Here is a 14,649-nt window from a genome sequence, read left to right as displayed (position 1 = left end):
CTATCCCAGAAAGTGATTGTCTCAGCACACAACACAGTAGACTGAGCACCTCCTTGCTTGTTGGCGTAATACACAACAGTAGTTTTGTCTCTCTCTCCCAGCATAACTTTCCTCCTTATATGAGGCAGAAAAGATCTGAGAGCCAGGTGAATCACCCTCAATTCTAAAACATTTATGTGCAGATTCTTTTCCTGAGACACCCAGTGACTTTGAATGGTCAGAGAACCCAGATGAACTCCCTCATCCATTGTTCAGTGCGTCAGAGGTTATGGTGATGAATGACAAAGGAGGATTGAAAATGACCCTTTTGAGGACATTGGTTCTGCTTGTTTACTACATTAAATAATCTACATGTCTTGTGGCATGGGGACTGACATGTGAAGATTGTCCAGATTTGGCTTGTCAACCTGAGCCATCCAAAATTGCGTTGGCCTCATTCTGAGACATGCAAATAGAGTGACATAAGTAGTTGCTGCCTTGAGACCCATCAGATGTAAAAAGAAAATTACTTTCTGGATCTAATGCCTATGAATCTTTTAAATAGATTGCACTATCTTCAAAAATCTTTCTTCTTGGAAGGAAAGTCATTTCTGCTACTGAGTCCAGTACATATCCTATAAAGTGGATTCTCTGAGTTGCACAGAAATTTGACTTTTTGACCTTTAGAAGTAGCCCTAAATCTCTAAGAAGGGAAGTTGTAAACTGGATGTGAGTCAGTAGATCTTCTTGTGAAGATGATTTTATCAATCATACCCTGTTTTCAGAGATGTAAAGTTTCTAAGCATTGCAGAGAGGACAAACAGCAGGACCTCGTACTGAAAGTATCTCTGTCCCACCACAAAACAGAGGTATTTCCAATGATTTGGCCAAATAGAAATATAGAAATATGTATCCTTTAAATTGAGAATTGTGAACCAATCCATGGTGAGAGTGAGGGATGATGGAGGTGTGAATTAACATTTGAAAGTGAAACATTTGGCTGAATGTGTTCAACCTTCTTAAATCTAAAATTGGACTGAAATACTCATCTTTTTTTTTGCACCAGGACCCATCTTGAATAAAACCCTTGCCCCACCCCTTTGTGAACTTCCTTTGTGCTCCCATCAGAAGCAATTTCTGTACTTCCTATAGAAGAACAACTTTTGTGGGATATTCCCTGAAAATGGAAGGATAAGGGGAGTTAAAAAGAAGTAGTATTTTGAACCATAAGGCATAGACTTTCCCTATTATTTCTATGATCTGTTTGCATGATGTAATAAGCCTCTCACAGCTGATAAAATGGTCTAGCCTGTTTCCAAACAAGGGGTAGGAAGGAGCTTTGCCAGTTGGGTCAAAACTTTTGAACCTTGTGCCAGATCTGTGGTTATGTATTAAATGAAGAAGAGCATGAAGCAGATCTGTTTTGACTTTGGTCTGGACCTGAATGACTTCTTTTTCTGTTGAGACTGCCAGAAATAAGTTGTTTGCTGAAGATGTTGCTGAAGGTTCTGAGAAGAAAAACATGAAGAAGGTTGAGCATAAAATGTTCTCTGGTAATGAAAACAAGGAGTAGGAGGTCTCCTAGCAGCAGAGAAGTAACCCAGAGAATGAGCAGTAGATCTTGTCTCTTCTGACTTTTCTAAAAGCTCATCCATCTTGTTACTGAAAAAACCACCACCCTCAGAAGGGAGATCCTCCACCTTAACCCTAGTGTCCACAGTCAATGATGAAGACCTTAACTACGCATGTCTTCTCAAAGTAACCACAGATGCTAAGGCTCTGGCTGAAGAATCAGAAGCATCAAAAGAAGCCCTGAGAGCATGTTTTGCCACATTTTGTCCCTCTGCCAAGATAGCATTGGCTAATTTCCTCTGTTTGTCTGGTAACTCTTGCACAAACATAATCATTTTCTCCCACAGATAGAATTGATAGTGGGACATTACCACCTGGTAATTAGCTATGCTAATATCTAAAGATTAAGGAGGAAAAGCCTTCCTTCCAAGGGCATCCAATTTCTCCCCTTTTCTATTTGCTGGAGTTGACTGGTCTTGACCAAACCTAAATCTATTACTCGCTGCTGCAATCACTAAAGAATTTGGTGCAGGGTGAATATAAAAATACAATACCCTCCTGTGGGATCTGATACAGTCTGACTGCTTTTTAAGAAATGGGCTGACAGGAAGCAAGAGTAACCCAATGGCCTTAGCAGGTTGCAAGAGACCATTCAAAATAGATAAAGACATTCTAGTCCTTGAAGGAGCACCAAGAATGTCAGATAGTGGATAAAATGACTCTTCCTCAGCAACTGAAGGTAAGTTCAAAGTAGATGCCAATTGATCCACTAAACTCAACTCCTTTTCTTCCTCAGACAATGTATCAGGCACTACTATCTGGGGTGCAGACGTACCTGGTGGTATCTGATCCAAAAAATTCTCAGCATCTGGATCCTTATCAGCTGGAACATCATTACTCCATCCACAAAGTGGATGACCCAAGAACTCATGTGGTGGAGCCCAATAAAGCCATGGAGTCCAAGATTACCAGTCTCTCCAATAGTTAGTGTCCAGGAACAGCCGCATAAGATGTGGTGGCACAAACTGACCAAAAGACTAAGTAAACCCAGCCTTGGGTGACAAAAATCTGGAGAGCTGAGGTCTTTTGACTCTTTCATGATCCTCTTCTACCTGTGGATCCAACCTTGCATCTGCAATGGGTCTCACTGCAGATAACTGCATCAGAGGATTAACTGACATGACAGGTGAGAAAGATCTGCCTGATGACCCTACAGAAGTCTTAAGAGGAGGAGGAAGCAGAGGTGGTTCTATCCTATGTCTCTTTTCAAGAGTAGGGGATTTAGACCTTGGAACTGATGAGGTCTTCCTTTTCCCCAAGAAACTCTCACTGGGATCTAAAGAATGATCGGGGGGCCAAACAGTGAACATCTTCTACTACTGTAATAATCCTCTTCGGATCTGATGTTGGTACAGGGGTTTGTAAAGACAACAGTGACAATCTTACAGATTTAGGCATCACCAGATCCAGAGAGACTCAACTCAGTAATTCTGGATCATAAAATAGAATGTGGAACTGACTTGGGTCTCAGATTTGGTACTAGAGAAGATGGATCCAAATCAGATGGAACTGATAAATGTGATCCATGGCATATGGCATTCCTGACTGTGGCTGTCTTCTCCTTTGTCTTCCTCTTTGTAATGGACACAATTGGAACCTAGGCATAGGGTCCTTATCTCTAGACTGAATAGATGGCGCCTCTGAGACCCTGGCACCTTTAACAGGAGGATATGATGAAATGGGAATGTACGGCAGAACCAGCGAAGGCACGGATCCCTGGGACTTCTCAGAAATCTTAGCCTTACTTGTTGATGCAATCAGAGACAATATGGACCTCTTAGTCTTCAGATCCAAAGATCTCCTGGAACTCGATTGGTTAACAGGGAGATTTTCCTTAAATAGGACCACCTGCAGCCTATTACGCCTCTCCATATGTGGTGTGAAAGTGTGATAGATGGAACACCCAGAAGGGGAGTGACTCTTGCTGAATCACTTAAGGCACCTCACATGGGCATCCAATACCGGGAAGATGGTTGGGCAGAAAGTACATCCCTTAAAGCCCGGATTCTTCTTCATCTTCTTCTGATCTGTCACCCCATAGAAACAAATCTGAAAATTAACTTAGCTGACTGTAACTACTAACAAATTATTTATACTAACACTAAAAATTTATGACCCCAATAGACTAAAATAGGAGAAAAAAAGCCAGATCCAAAAGACCAGAGTGGTTCACTTCCATCTGGCACAAGTGGTTGGAAGGAACTGAGCTAGTGCCCCCTTATATAGCCTCAGTGCCCGTTTATATACCCTTGCCCTCAGAATGTTCATGAACACTGAGGGGAGGTATAGAAAGGGGGCGCACATGTGCTCTAACCAGCACTGCTGGGAGAAGGGGCTCTTGTTAGATTGTATCAGTTGGTGCCTTACCCATTAGTGGGAATATGCAGAGCAACTCAAAGAACAATAAATTTATAAGATAATTTTAACCCTTACTGTATACTCTTACTCTATGGAGTAAATCATCTGGTTTCATTTTAATCACGAGATATTTTCCTCTCTTTTCCCCAGATAGTGGTTAATTATATTATATTACCTTAGCATTAGCAAACCCCCCAGAAACCAAAACCAGCATGTTTGACAAAGCTCTTATCCCCTTAACAGCTAATGGAGTAAAAGAGGTTTGCAATGTATGTATCCACCTTGTTTCTGTTAGTCCAGGGTTTAAAAATGTTATTATTTTTCATTTCTAAAATCTCTGTGAAATTGCTTTGTATAAACCATGGAACATTTGAAACATTTAAATAAAAAGCTATAGCTTTCAATCCCAACCTGAGAGCAAAACTCCACATCCAAGTACATACTTTGATTGTGTTTATAACTATTACAAAACCAAAAACAACACAAGCTATTCTATATTAAGGAAATATTTTTATGCTTGCTTTATTACTTAAATATATTTCTCCTAAAATGTTTTTATTAAATTTCATCCAATGAGTTTTCAAGCAATTTTCTCTCTTGCAATAAATTACTTCATTAGTATTCTAGATGGCTTGTCCTCATACAGTTTTTCTTCACTGCCACTGAGGGATATGTATGTATTATTTTATTATTATTAGCAGTAAATATTCATATTCTGATAGTACTGAAATGCCTCAGGTCCCAGGTGCTTGGTACTGTACAAACACACAAAAGAAACAATCCTTGCCCTGAAGGAATTACCCATCTAAAGCAGATGTGGATTCAACACACAAGCAAATGAGCAAGGTGGAGAATTGGCAGAATTTGTTTGTTACACGTATTTTAAGTTCTTTTGTTTACTTTTTTTTTGGTTTGTTTTAAACTGAGGTTAAAGGAGGGGAACTGGAAAAGACAGAAGGGGCAGAGGAATAGTCACAGGTTGTCAACTGTCTGTCTATGATTAGCAGGCTGAGTTTTGTGTGCATCATGATAGAGACAAGTCAGACAACAATTGCTACTAGAAGGAGCTAAATGTACTTGTCTTACAGTTTAGGAAATACCATCTGCACTTAATTCTCTCTGACACCCCAAATCCCTCAGACTGCAGGAACAATTGAAGATGTGGAGAACACAACTCTAGCTTCAACTGACAGCAGTGCATCAGCCCCTTATTAATTTTGAGATATTGATTTTTCATTTTACTTTTTCTTCCCTGGGTTTTGAACTGACTCTAATGAAAGGGCTAAAGTCTGCTGCTGTCAGTGTCTTCCTCATTTGTCACAATCACATGTAATTACACTTTACACGTGCTGGGTGAGACTGAGTCCAGCCTTTATCCATCCTTCTCTTTTTACACCCACAATTATTTGTGGACATAACTTAGATCATCATGAGGTACTTAATCTGCTAACTAAATTAAAATGTGGTTGTAAAGAACTTTGGCCATAAAATTGCATCTCTCTGTGTTCCTTCTGAAATGTAATGAATCCCCAAACTACGTTTTCATGTATGGGGCACTAATCATTTCAAGCTAACTTGTTACAGTCTGGCAATATGTTGAACGCCTATTTAAGGTTTGTCCATGCCTAGACACATCCAGTATTCAAAATGCAGTTCTCATGGAGGATCAAATCATTAGTATTAGGTCTATGGAATACACCAGAGATTGGCAATGTTTGGCACATGGCTTGCCAGGGTAAGCACCCTGGCGGGCCGGGCCAGTTTGTTTACCTGCCGCGTCTACAGGTTCAGCCGATCGCGGCTCCCACTGGCTGCAGTTCTCCATTCCAGGCCAATGGGGGCGGTGGGAAGGGCAGCCAGCACATCCCTCGGCCCGTGCCGCTTCCCGCAGCTCCCATTGGCTGGAGCGGCCAACCGCGGCCAGTGGGAGTCGCAATCGGCCGAACCTGCGGACGCAGCAGGTAAACAAACCAGCCTGGCCCGGCCCGCCAGGGGCTTTCCCTGGCGAGTTGCGTGCCAAACATTGCCGACCCCTGGAATACGCCACCGGAACTCTGATTCACTGATCTATGCTTGAGGTCTTTCAGGGAGACTTAGGAGAAACTTAGTGATTTTAGTTTGCCCTGGATTCAGGAAAACCTTTTCATTTTAGTTCATGTAGATTCATACACCATTACATTTTGCTTTGAGTTAAGCATTTGAACAAACCAAATAATTCCTAATCTAACTCAGCTGAAACAGTTGCATGCTAATTACAGGTCAAAACAACTGAGTTCCCAATGATTTCCACTTGAAACCATCAGTGAGCCCAGATTGACTCAAAACTCAGCTCAGATTTACCAAAATGTTAGCAAGGTGGGCTTGAATTTTTGGTCTGCAGTAAAATGTGAGAGAGCCATACAATATAGATATTGAATAATATTATTAGTTACAATACTTAAAATAATGTATGCATGCCAATGACTCCTTTGCTGCAGCAAGCAAAACACCCAAAATAATAAAGATGTTTTCTATACATCACATAATATGCATTTTCAGAATGAGAAAACTACTAATCACAACCTCTTGGGACATAGGTGAAAAAGAAACTTCCTTCCTTTTTGTGATCTGCTTTACTCTTGGTCCTTTATCTTGAGAAGCAGGGGCTCATGGTTTTAGATACAGAGGTGAGGATTAAATCCCCACAGACAGCCTGCCCAGGAGCATCATCACAGGTGGTGGCCCTTATGGCGGTTTGAACTGCTGTAGACCTCAGACATTTGGGATGAGGTTGTCTGGCCAGAGTGAATGTAATACCACAACCACACTTGTAATGACACCACTGTCATCTGGATCTCAATGCATGAGCCTATACTTTTTCAGCTAAAGGGCCAAGGATAAACTTTTCAAAAGCATATAAATGACTTAGGAGCCTGTCACATTTTTCAAAAAAAACTTAGGCACTTTGGTTATTCATATAGCTTTATTCCTATTTTTCAGTGGTCGAACTAAAAAAGTAAAATATATATTTTGGGTCAAACAAAACGTGTTTTGTTTTCAAAATTTTTATTTTGTACCTTTTTGAAAAAATAAAAGTGAAGTAAAATTCAAAAGTTGAAGTGTTTCATTTCAAAAATGTCAAACCAAAACATTTAGAAGCATGCAGATTTTTTGAAAACCCCACTTGGTGCCTATCTGCATCTTAAGGTACTTAGATACCTTTAAAAATCTGGCCCTACGTTATTTTTGAAAATGGTATTTAACAGTTTAAGGCTTAGAGGCACTTTAGGTATTTTTACCCCAAGTCCATTAGTGTAGAATCAGGAGCAGTCTCAATGTATGAAAGGGATTAGCTATGAACTATTGTCTAGAGAAGCAAATTTAAATTGAATTGACATTTTAGTAACTAATTCTCTACATTCTTAGCTTCTGAATTGCTTTTGGTTGAATGGTCACGACAGTCCCATAACCTTTGACTGGTAAACAGTTTGTCTGGATGCCATATTAAGGATCCATAGTTCCATATTGGTACAAAAGTCACTTTCCCAGAATAGTACAGAATTAGAATACATTTTCCACTTTGTCACTTTGTGATCCAGCTGATCATTCCTGGATAAATTTGAAACCTCTATGTTAAATACATTCATTTACATTTTGTCAGCAATATTATATGACCCTCTTCATGAGGCTTTGGTAATTTCTTATTTATCTATGAAGTCTATTTTGAAAACATATACATTTATAAGAAGACTTCAGTCTGTACTTCAGCTTAAGCAGCATGAAGTTCAACACATTAATGAGACATGGTATGGGTAAGTGGTTAATTAATGTAATTTCACTAATGAACATTTTTAATGTGGTATGTATACTAATTTTCTATCAAATATTTACAAACATCCTAACTGGGATTTTAATGATGGCTTGGGTTTCATTACAGAAGTTGTTCACAGATCTTTTTGAGGCTTTTTATATGCTTGCTTCTTACTTGGGTATTTAGCGGACTTACTGTTTGATTGGAAATAAACATAATTGTTTCCATTCCATTATTCTTAGATAATGGGAGTATTGAAAGCCAATGGATGAAAGGCTCTCTGTGAGAGGATGTGAGGTTCTAGGGTCTTGCATGAACGCACAAGACTACTCTGCTGGTATCCATACCTTGTGGGTCTTATAAGCTCCATTTCAGGAGGATAAAAGGTGCAAAGTCTCTAGGGAAAGAAAGGGGTTGGGGTGAGGAAATCTTGCAAGGAAAAAAGAATCCTTCAATGTTCATCTCGGGCTGATTTTTATTTTTGTTGTTCCTAAGTTCAATATAAAGGGAACCCCTCTAAGGGGATGTGTGAAAACGTTTTTTGTTTTTTTACATTAACCCAGTGGGCATTCTGTATTGCGTGTGTGGTGAATACTCAGCTCATTCATACTCCCAAGGTCTGACTGACTTAGAATAAGACACTACTTCTATGGTAGTCACATTTGTCCCTTCCTTAAGACTTACTTTCATCTCCAGTTTCAAATTCAAACTTCTGGCTATAGCCGCTGTATCCTGCTGCAGTCCTGACTCTGATATGAAATATATACTTGGTGGCTGGCTTGAGACCTGTGATGATAACACTTGGAGCCTTGGACCTTGTGGAGGAATAGCTGAGCTGCTCATGCTCCTGATGGACAGAAGAGGGGAGAAATGATATCAAGTTGAGTTGTGCAAACTTTGTAATAACAATAGTCCAAATAGAAAGCTCTGCTTTTTTCTTATGAATGTAAAATTTTTTCATAAAAGGAGGTGCAGGTATGAATTCTGGTACTCTGATATTGTGCTATCATCACAATGTATGACATGACGTTAGATCAGAAATACTTTAAGAAATTTTGCTTATTCTTTCATACAATGCATATTGTACCTTTGTGATTTGGGTTAGTAATTATACTGTAGTCAAAATAATATAGTATTAATACATGACTACATTCACAGAAAATGGCAGCTGAAATGGCAGCTACATATTTTTCACAATGGACAAATTAGAAGTTCAGTAAGTACTAGTAAAGTGTAAAGATGTGGGAGTATTCAAATACCCGCTACTCACTTCTACCCGCAGGTAGTGCCAAAATGCCGGCGCTATCCGTGGGTAGGCCTGTAGGTAAAAGAAAATATAGATTAACTTTTTTTTAGTTCGAAAACTTCTAGCATGGTTCAACTGCTTTGTTGTTGCTGAACTTAATTTTTCTCTCCAGTTAGCTGTAATGTGATTGTATATAAATTCCCTGGCACACTATAATGAAAAACATTCTTTGCAGAATTCCCATGTTAAGTATTTTCCAGACGATTCTGGGAGTTGTTGAGAACCCCCAACTCCTACTGAAGTCACAGGGAGTTACAGGTGCTCAGCACCTCTCAAGATCAGGTCTTTAGTAGAAAGGTTCACTCTATCAGATTGCTGCACAAACTCAGTAATAAGTAGTTTTGCACACAGAGCATGCTGGTGATAGTTCCATATTTTTAGGACACAGTGAGGGTGTGATATAACAGAGCAGAGAGTTATTTCATTAGTTACTGCCATTCCATAATTCAGTAATCTGTAATATTTTACACAATGCCTGCAGGTCACCTTTATTGTGCTAGAGAATGTCTCATCTACAATTCAGGCTGAAGCAGAACTGTTCATATTCTCGATAATATAATAGCAGTACTCACAGGGCACCACAAATGTATACATGCACTGATATTATGCTACGTGCTATATTAAGTTATTCAAAAGTTGTTTCTAGCTTGTTAATGTGGAGAAGATGCAGCAGGGAAAAGAGCAGCTTGCAGTTACAATGCAGAAATTTACTACTTTTGAGCAATATACATATGCTTTTACATGAAGCAGGACATGGCAAACATATTAAGCCAGATTCATCCCTGATGGAACCTCACTGAGTTCAATGGAGTTACCCCAAAGATGAATTTAGCATCAATGCTTCCACTACAGCAAAATCAACTAACTAAACCACATCAGGATTTCACACAGATAAGTGTTGGTATTTGGGGTTGGGGAAACATCAACCAAAATTTAAGATTATTACAACCAATGCCCACTGTTCAAATTCTGGAGATAATTTGAGAAACTGTATTAAGAGAAAATCCTCAAGTTGCTACTTATTTAAAGCAGACTGTTATTAAGTTTTGAAATAACAACCAATGCTACATAACATAAAAACAAAATATGTAACATGTAAAATATATATGTACATATGGAGGGAGAATACAGATAATACAAATAAACAACAGAATTTTAAAAACTGATAGAATGGTACTCTATGGTATCAAAAGGCAAAAGGATTCTGCTAAATCTCACACACATTTTAACCATTTTATTTAGGTCAATTTTGTGACCCCTAAACTTCCATTTTCTAGGAAGTTTGACAAAATTGTTTATTTTCCCTTCAAGAGAGGCAAAAATGCTAATTTTGTTTTTCAAAGCTGCAGAATAGAGTCACTTTTTGTTTGATTGGAAAAACAGTAGTTCCTCTGTACCAGCTTAGGTCTCTGGTTCTTAAGGCCTGTGATGATAACACACAAAGCATTGGCTACCAGGGACTCTCTCAGCTTTATCCCCAAGGACATGGAGGAGTTCAGTGGACAATATCACATAGTAATATTATGTATTGTCTTTTCCAAGAATTTCTGAAGGGCTTGAGGTACATGTGGGTGTGGAGCAATAGAGCAAATTTTGTGCCCTGATCTGCCCTGTCCACAAAGCATATGCTTGCATGGAGGAGCACAGGATTACAGAGGGGCTTTTGGAAGAGTCCATAATAGGGGGGAAATAGTGCTGCGGAAATGTCAAACCCTTTTGCTGCGAGAGATAAAAGGCATGCAAATGGTCTCCCCTCTGTATATGGATCAGGGTCAATATGCAACAAGTATAGTGTTCCTTCATGTTAACAGTAACACTTCACTGTAGTTTTCAGGCCATTTAGGATACTTATCAGAAACGTATTTAGGGAGAACACACAGGCTGAACGTGTGAAGAGGTAAATACAGTGTAAACCAGAAAAGTACTTAATGCTAGCTCACAACCAAAAATATGAAGGTATGGGCCTCTAAGTGCTCCTCTCCATAACAAATTTAACTTGGCCAAAATATACAAGGCAAAAATAAACTAACCCAAAACCCCATTAATGGCATTATAATAGTGCTATTGCACCAGAATAAATAGTTTAAGACTGTTCAGAATCTTAGGTAGAAAATATGCTATCAACCATACATGTGATACCTTTTACTCTCTCTTTATTTCTAAGGAAATCTTCTCTCACCAAGTAAGAACATATGAACATAAGCGCTACCATACTGGGTCAGACCATGGTCCATCTTTCCTAACCCCCCAGGCTGCCCTGGACCCCGCGTCCCCCTGAAGCACGGGGCCCCGGGTGGTTGCCCTGGTCCGTCCTATGGACGGGACAGCTGTGAAAATATAAACCCAAACATTGATGGAGCCGGGCCCATGTTCCGGAATATTGGTGGAGTATGGGTACCACGGGTCCATATAACTCGCCGCCTATGACTGTGATTCAAAATTTTCAAATTTGTGCGTGCAAAAAGAATTCATTGAGACAATAACTGGACATTTACATAAGCAGTCAGCTGTTCTGTTTGCTAATGTGGGTTGGAACCACTGTGTCTTTAAATTATCTTCCTTTAAATTATATTCTCCCTACTCAGTACTGTCAAGGCACTATACACTATTGTATATATATAAATACTAATAGAAGCACTATAGACCATGGGGGCCATCATTTTCTCCTGAGTACAGGTCACAATGTCAGAGCTGAATAAATAATATGTTATAGTAAAGAATAATATTACAGGGTTCTGCCACTTATAGTATATCAATGTTTATTTAAACTCAATGAATGATGAACACAGAAAAGTGTAAAAGAGCAATCTAATATTTTCTCCTTTCCTGCGTGTATCAACCTGATGAATACATGTAGACATGGTTGTTGAGAGACGCAGCAGTATCTAAAGGAATGACTTAAACCTTGGGAGCAAGGAACGCCTATTAATCACATCTCTGTGGGCATGGGAAAGGGCAACCTCACATCTCTTCTTCAGTTTCCTCATCTGTAAATTGGAGATAATGCTACTTAGCTACCTCAAAAAGGTGATGTGAATTTAATTAGTTAACATTTTCATAGCCTTAAAATACAGCACATACTTGTGACAGATGTGACACCTTGGGAGCAGAGAATTTTCAAAAGGCTGTTATACTGGGATGTGCCAGATGCCATAGGCACTGGGATTAGTAACAAACTTGTGTATCTATGAATATTATATGTAACTCTGGGCACTAGGGATTGTATACTAGCTTCACAGCAAGTTACCAAGCTTCCACAAGGAACTAAAACAAGTGAGGAGTAATTACTGCAGATCTCGAGAGAGGGAAACAACTCCAGAGAAGAACCTTCCCCTGGGATGAATTGCATATGCTGGTTCAACCCAGTTCAAGAGGGCCAGGAGACAAACAAAGATCTTGTGATATCAAGGGCCAGCCTGAACTGTTGGAGGGGACCCTCATTTTCATCCAAAAACTGACCTGAGAATGTAACCAAAAGGGCACAACCCTGCTGGAAGGATGTGAAGAACTGGACCCTTCCTGGGTCTCCATTTGGAAGATGGCTGACATGTGGTAAGCTTAGCATGCAGGGAGACTGTTTATTGGTTTATGACAAGTTTTTTCTGTAACGATTTGTCCTAAAATAAATGTACTAGGTTTTGTGAAAGCTGCTGGTCACTGGGTACCATGTGTATTTTTTTATTTTTGTTTGGTTTTTGAGCTATAACCGTTTAGGTGCCTGAAATATTGAAGTGTGCTTTATCACTTTGGCCATTCAGTACTTTTATATTTTGATTGTCTGTCAGTCAGTTCATCACTCTTTCCATAGGTAAGCAAAGCTGTCAGCAGGAAAGGGGTAGAATGGATAACCAATCTAAAGAAAATACAGATAGGTCAGAACCCAGCCAAACATCACTTTAATTGGATTATGTACCAGGAAAGGCTGAGGTGAAGTGAGGTGAGCCATGAACAGGAGAACATAAAATGGAGAGAGAAGGGGACAGGGTGACTCCAAAGGTGCTTGAAATCTCACCAGCACAATGAATGATGTGGACAAAGTGAGAGAGGGTGTGTTATTAAAGATTAAATAATATGGAGGGCCAAGAAGAAAACAGGGTATAAGGACATTAGATAAGATATTATAAATCACATTGACAAGGTGACCACACTGGGAGGAAGAAAGTTAAATCTATGCCTTAAATCAGTTATGGAAAATCTGGAATCAGAATACAGTAAAGGGGGTGGGGCATGTGTCTTGAAAATGCTAGGCTAGCCTGCATATTAAATCCCTCGTCTCCAACACCCATAAAATATTCTAGTCATGCGTCTTTTCTAATTTAAAATATTTACTAAAGAAAACTTTTGAATCAACATTTTAAAGACCGCTCTTAATTTTGGCAGGCCAAAAAGTCAGAGACATTAGCAGTATTGCCAATCTCAACATCTGAATCAAGCACCCCAAATCGTGAGAATGGTTTATAAAAATCTGAGATTAAAAAAACAAAATAAAACAAAAATCATTTGAGGTTCTTTTGTTTGCCTTCCAGTTTTTAAAGCCTGGAGGTTATCTTTTCATGCTTTTCTTTGCACCCATGAGGGCTAAAAATATTTTTCTTTAAATGAAAGCTCAGATTATCACATTCACAAGACTGCAGGAGCTGTGGTTTTAAGCATAACACCAATTATCATGAGATTCACGATAAAAATCATGAAGAGTTGGCAACATTGATTCAGCCGAACCAACCATAAGTGACATCACAAAGCCTACACAACAGCCTGCTACAACGGCAGAACCCCAGTATGACTTTAGGTGCCATTCCTGGTTTCAAATTAGCATTGCCTCAGTTACAAAGACCACAAATCAATCTTTACTCACACTGTGCTTTTTTACCTACAAATTTATCAGTAAGGAACCAGGGACTACAGAATTTGTGAGCCCTCAGAGACATGTCACCAGGCTTGTAGTGTAGAAAAGATAAACTACAGCTAAGAACTGTATTATCCTTGGTGGAAGAGTCACCTATGTTACATTTTGCATTATTAATTTGAACACTATCCTATGAAAAGTTCACATATACAGCCAAACAGTAGAAAGAAGAATTCTGTGTTAAACAACTTATCACCTCGGTTCTTTTACTAGCAGAATATCAAATAAGATTATTTAACAGCAGAGGGCTGACCAGAGTTCCTGTTCATTTCAATGAATTCTTAACATAAGGATAGTTAACTTTACATACGTAATGTCCTATGGATAATGTCTATATGTCCTACAGCACACTTTGTCAACATTCTCACCTAAAAGGTTTTATCACCTCAGAAATTAAGATGCTTCACATCATTGTGTGCAAAAATCAATATTTTATTCAATTTACTCCTTACTGTGAGATCTTGGGGTAAATTTTCCATTTTAATTTGTTAAAGTTCCTCACTTTTGCAAACTTGCCTGACTTACTTTTCTGATGTTTTATTCCTTTATTGTATTATAGTTGTCTGTATTTCATTGTTCTATTTGTGAAAATTCAATATGAAAAAATTAATTACCAAATACAAGAGGTGGATGTAGTGATCATTTTAAGAGGAGGATTAATGTACTACACTGCAATGA

General features: G+C 39.0%; 1 protein-coding gene across 6 annotated transcripts in view; it reads right to left on the bottom strand.

Moving 5' to 3' along the window:
• Positions 1 to 14,649, bottom strand: part of EPHA6 (EPH receptor A6) — an 875,247-nt gene that overhangs the window by 225,943 nt on the left and 634,655 nt on the right. For 4 of the 6 annotated variants that reach the window (XR_010599810.1, XM_065589211.1, XM_005283660.5 and 1 more), the window contains exons 7-8: positions 9,030 to 9,077; positions 8,444 to 8,606 (exon numbers count right to left, since the gene is read on the bottom strand). Coding sequence is in view for 5 of the 6 variants with exons in the window: in XM_065589211.1 (XP_065445283.1) it covers positions 8,444 to 8,606; positions 9,030 to 9,077 (211 nt within the window). In the remaining variant the exon portion in view is untranslated. The remainder of the gene's footprint in view (positions 1 to 8,443; positions 8,607 to 9,029; positions 9,078 to 14,649) is intronic. The other 2 variants (XM_005283661.5, XM_005283664.5) reach the window with 1 other exon arrangement.

This window comes from Chrysemys picta, chromosome 1, assembly GCF_011386835.1.
Source record: "Chrysemys picta bellii isolate R12L10 chromosome 1, ASM1138683v2, whole genome shotgun sequence".
In the NCBI taxonomy this organism is placed as follows: Eukaryota; Metazoa; Chordata; order Testudines; family Emydidae; genus Chrysemys; species Chrysemys picta.
Note: the sequence above shows the minus strand (reverse complement) of the source record. Positions and strands in the feature narration are given on the sequence as shown.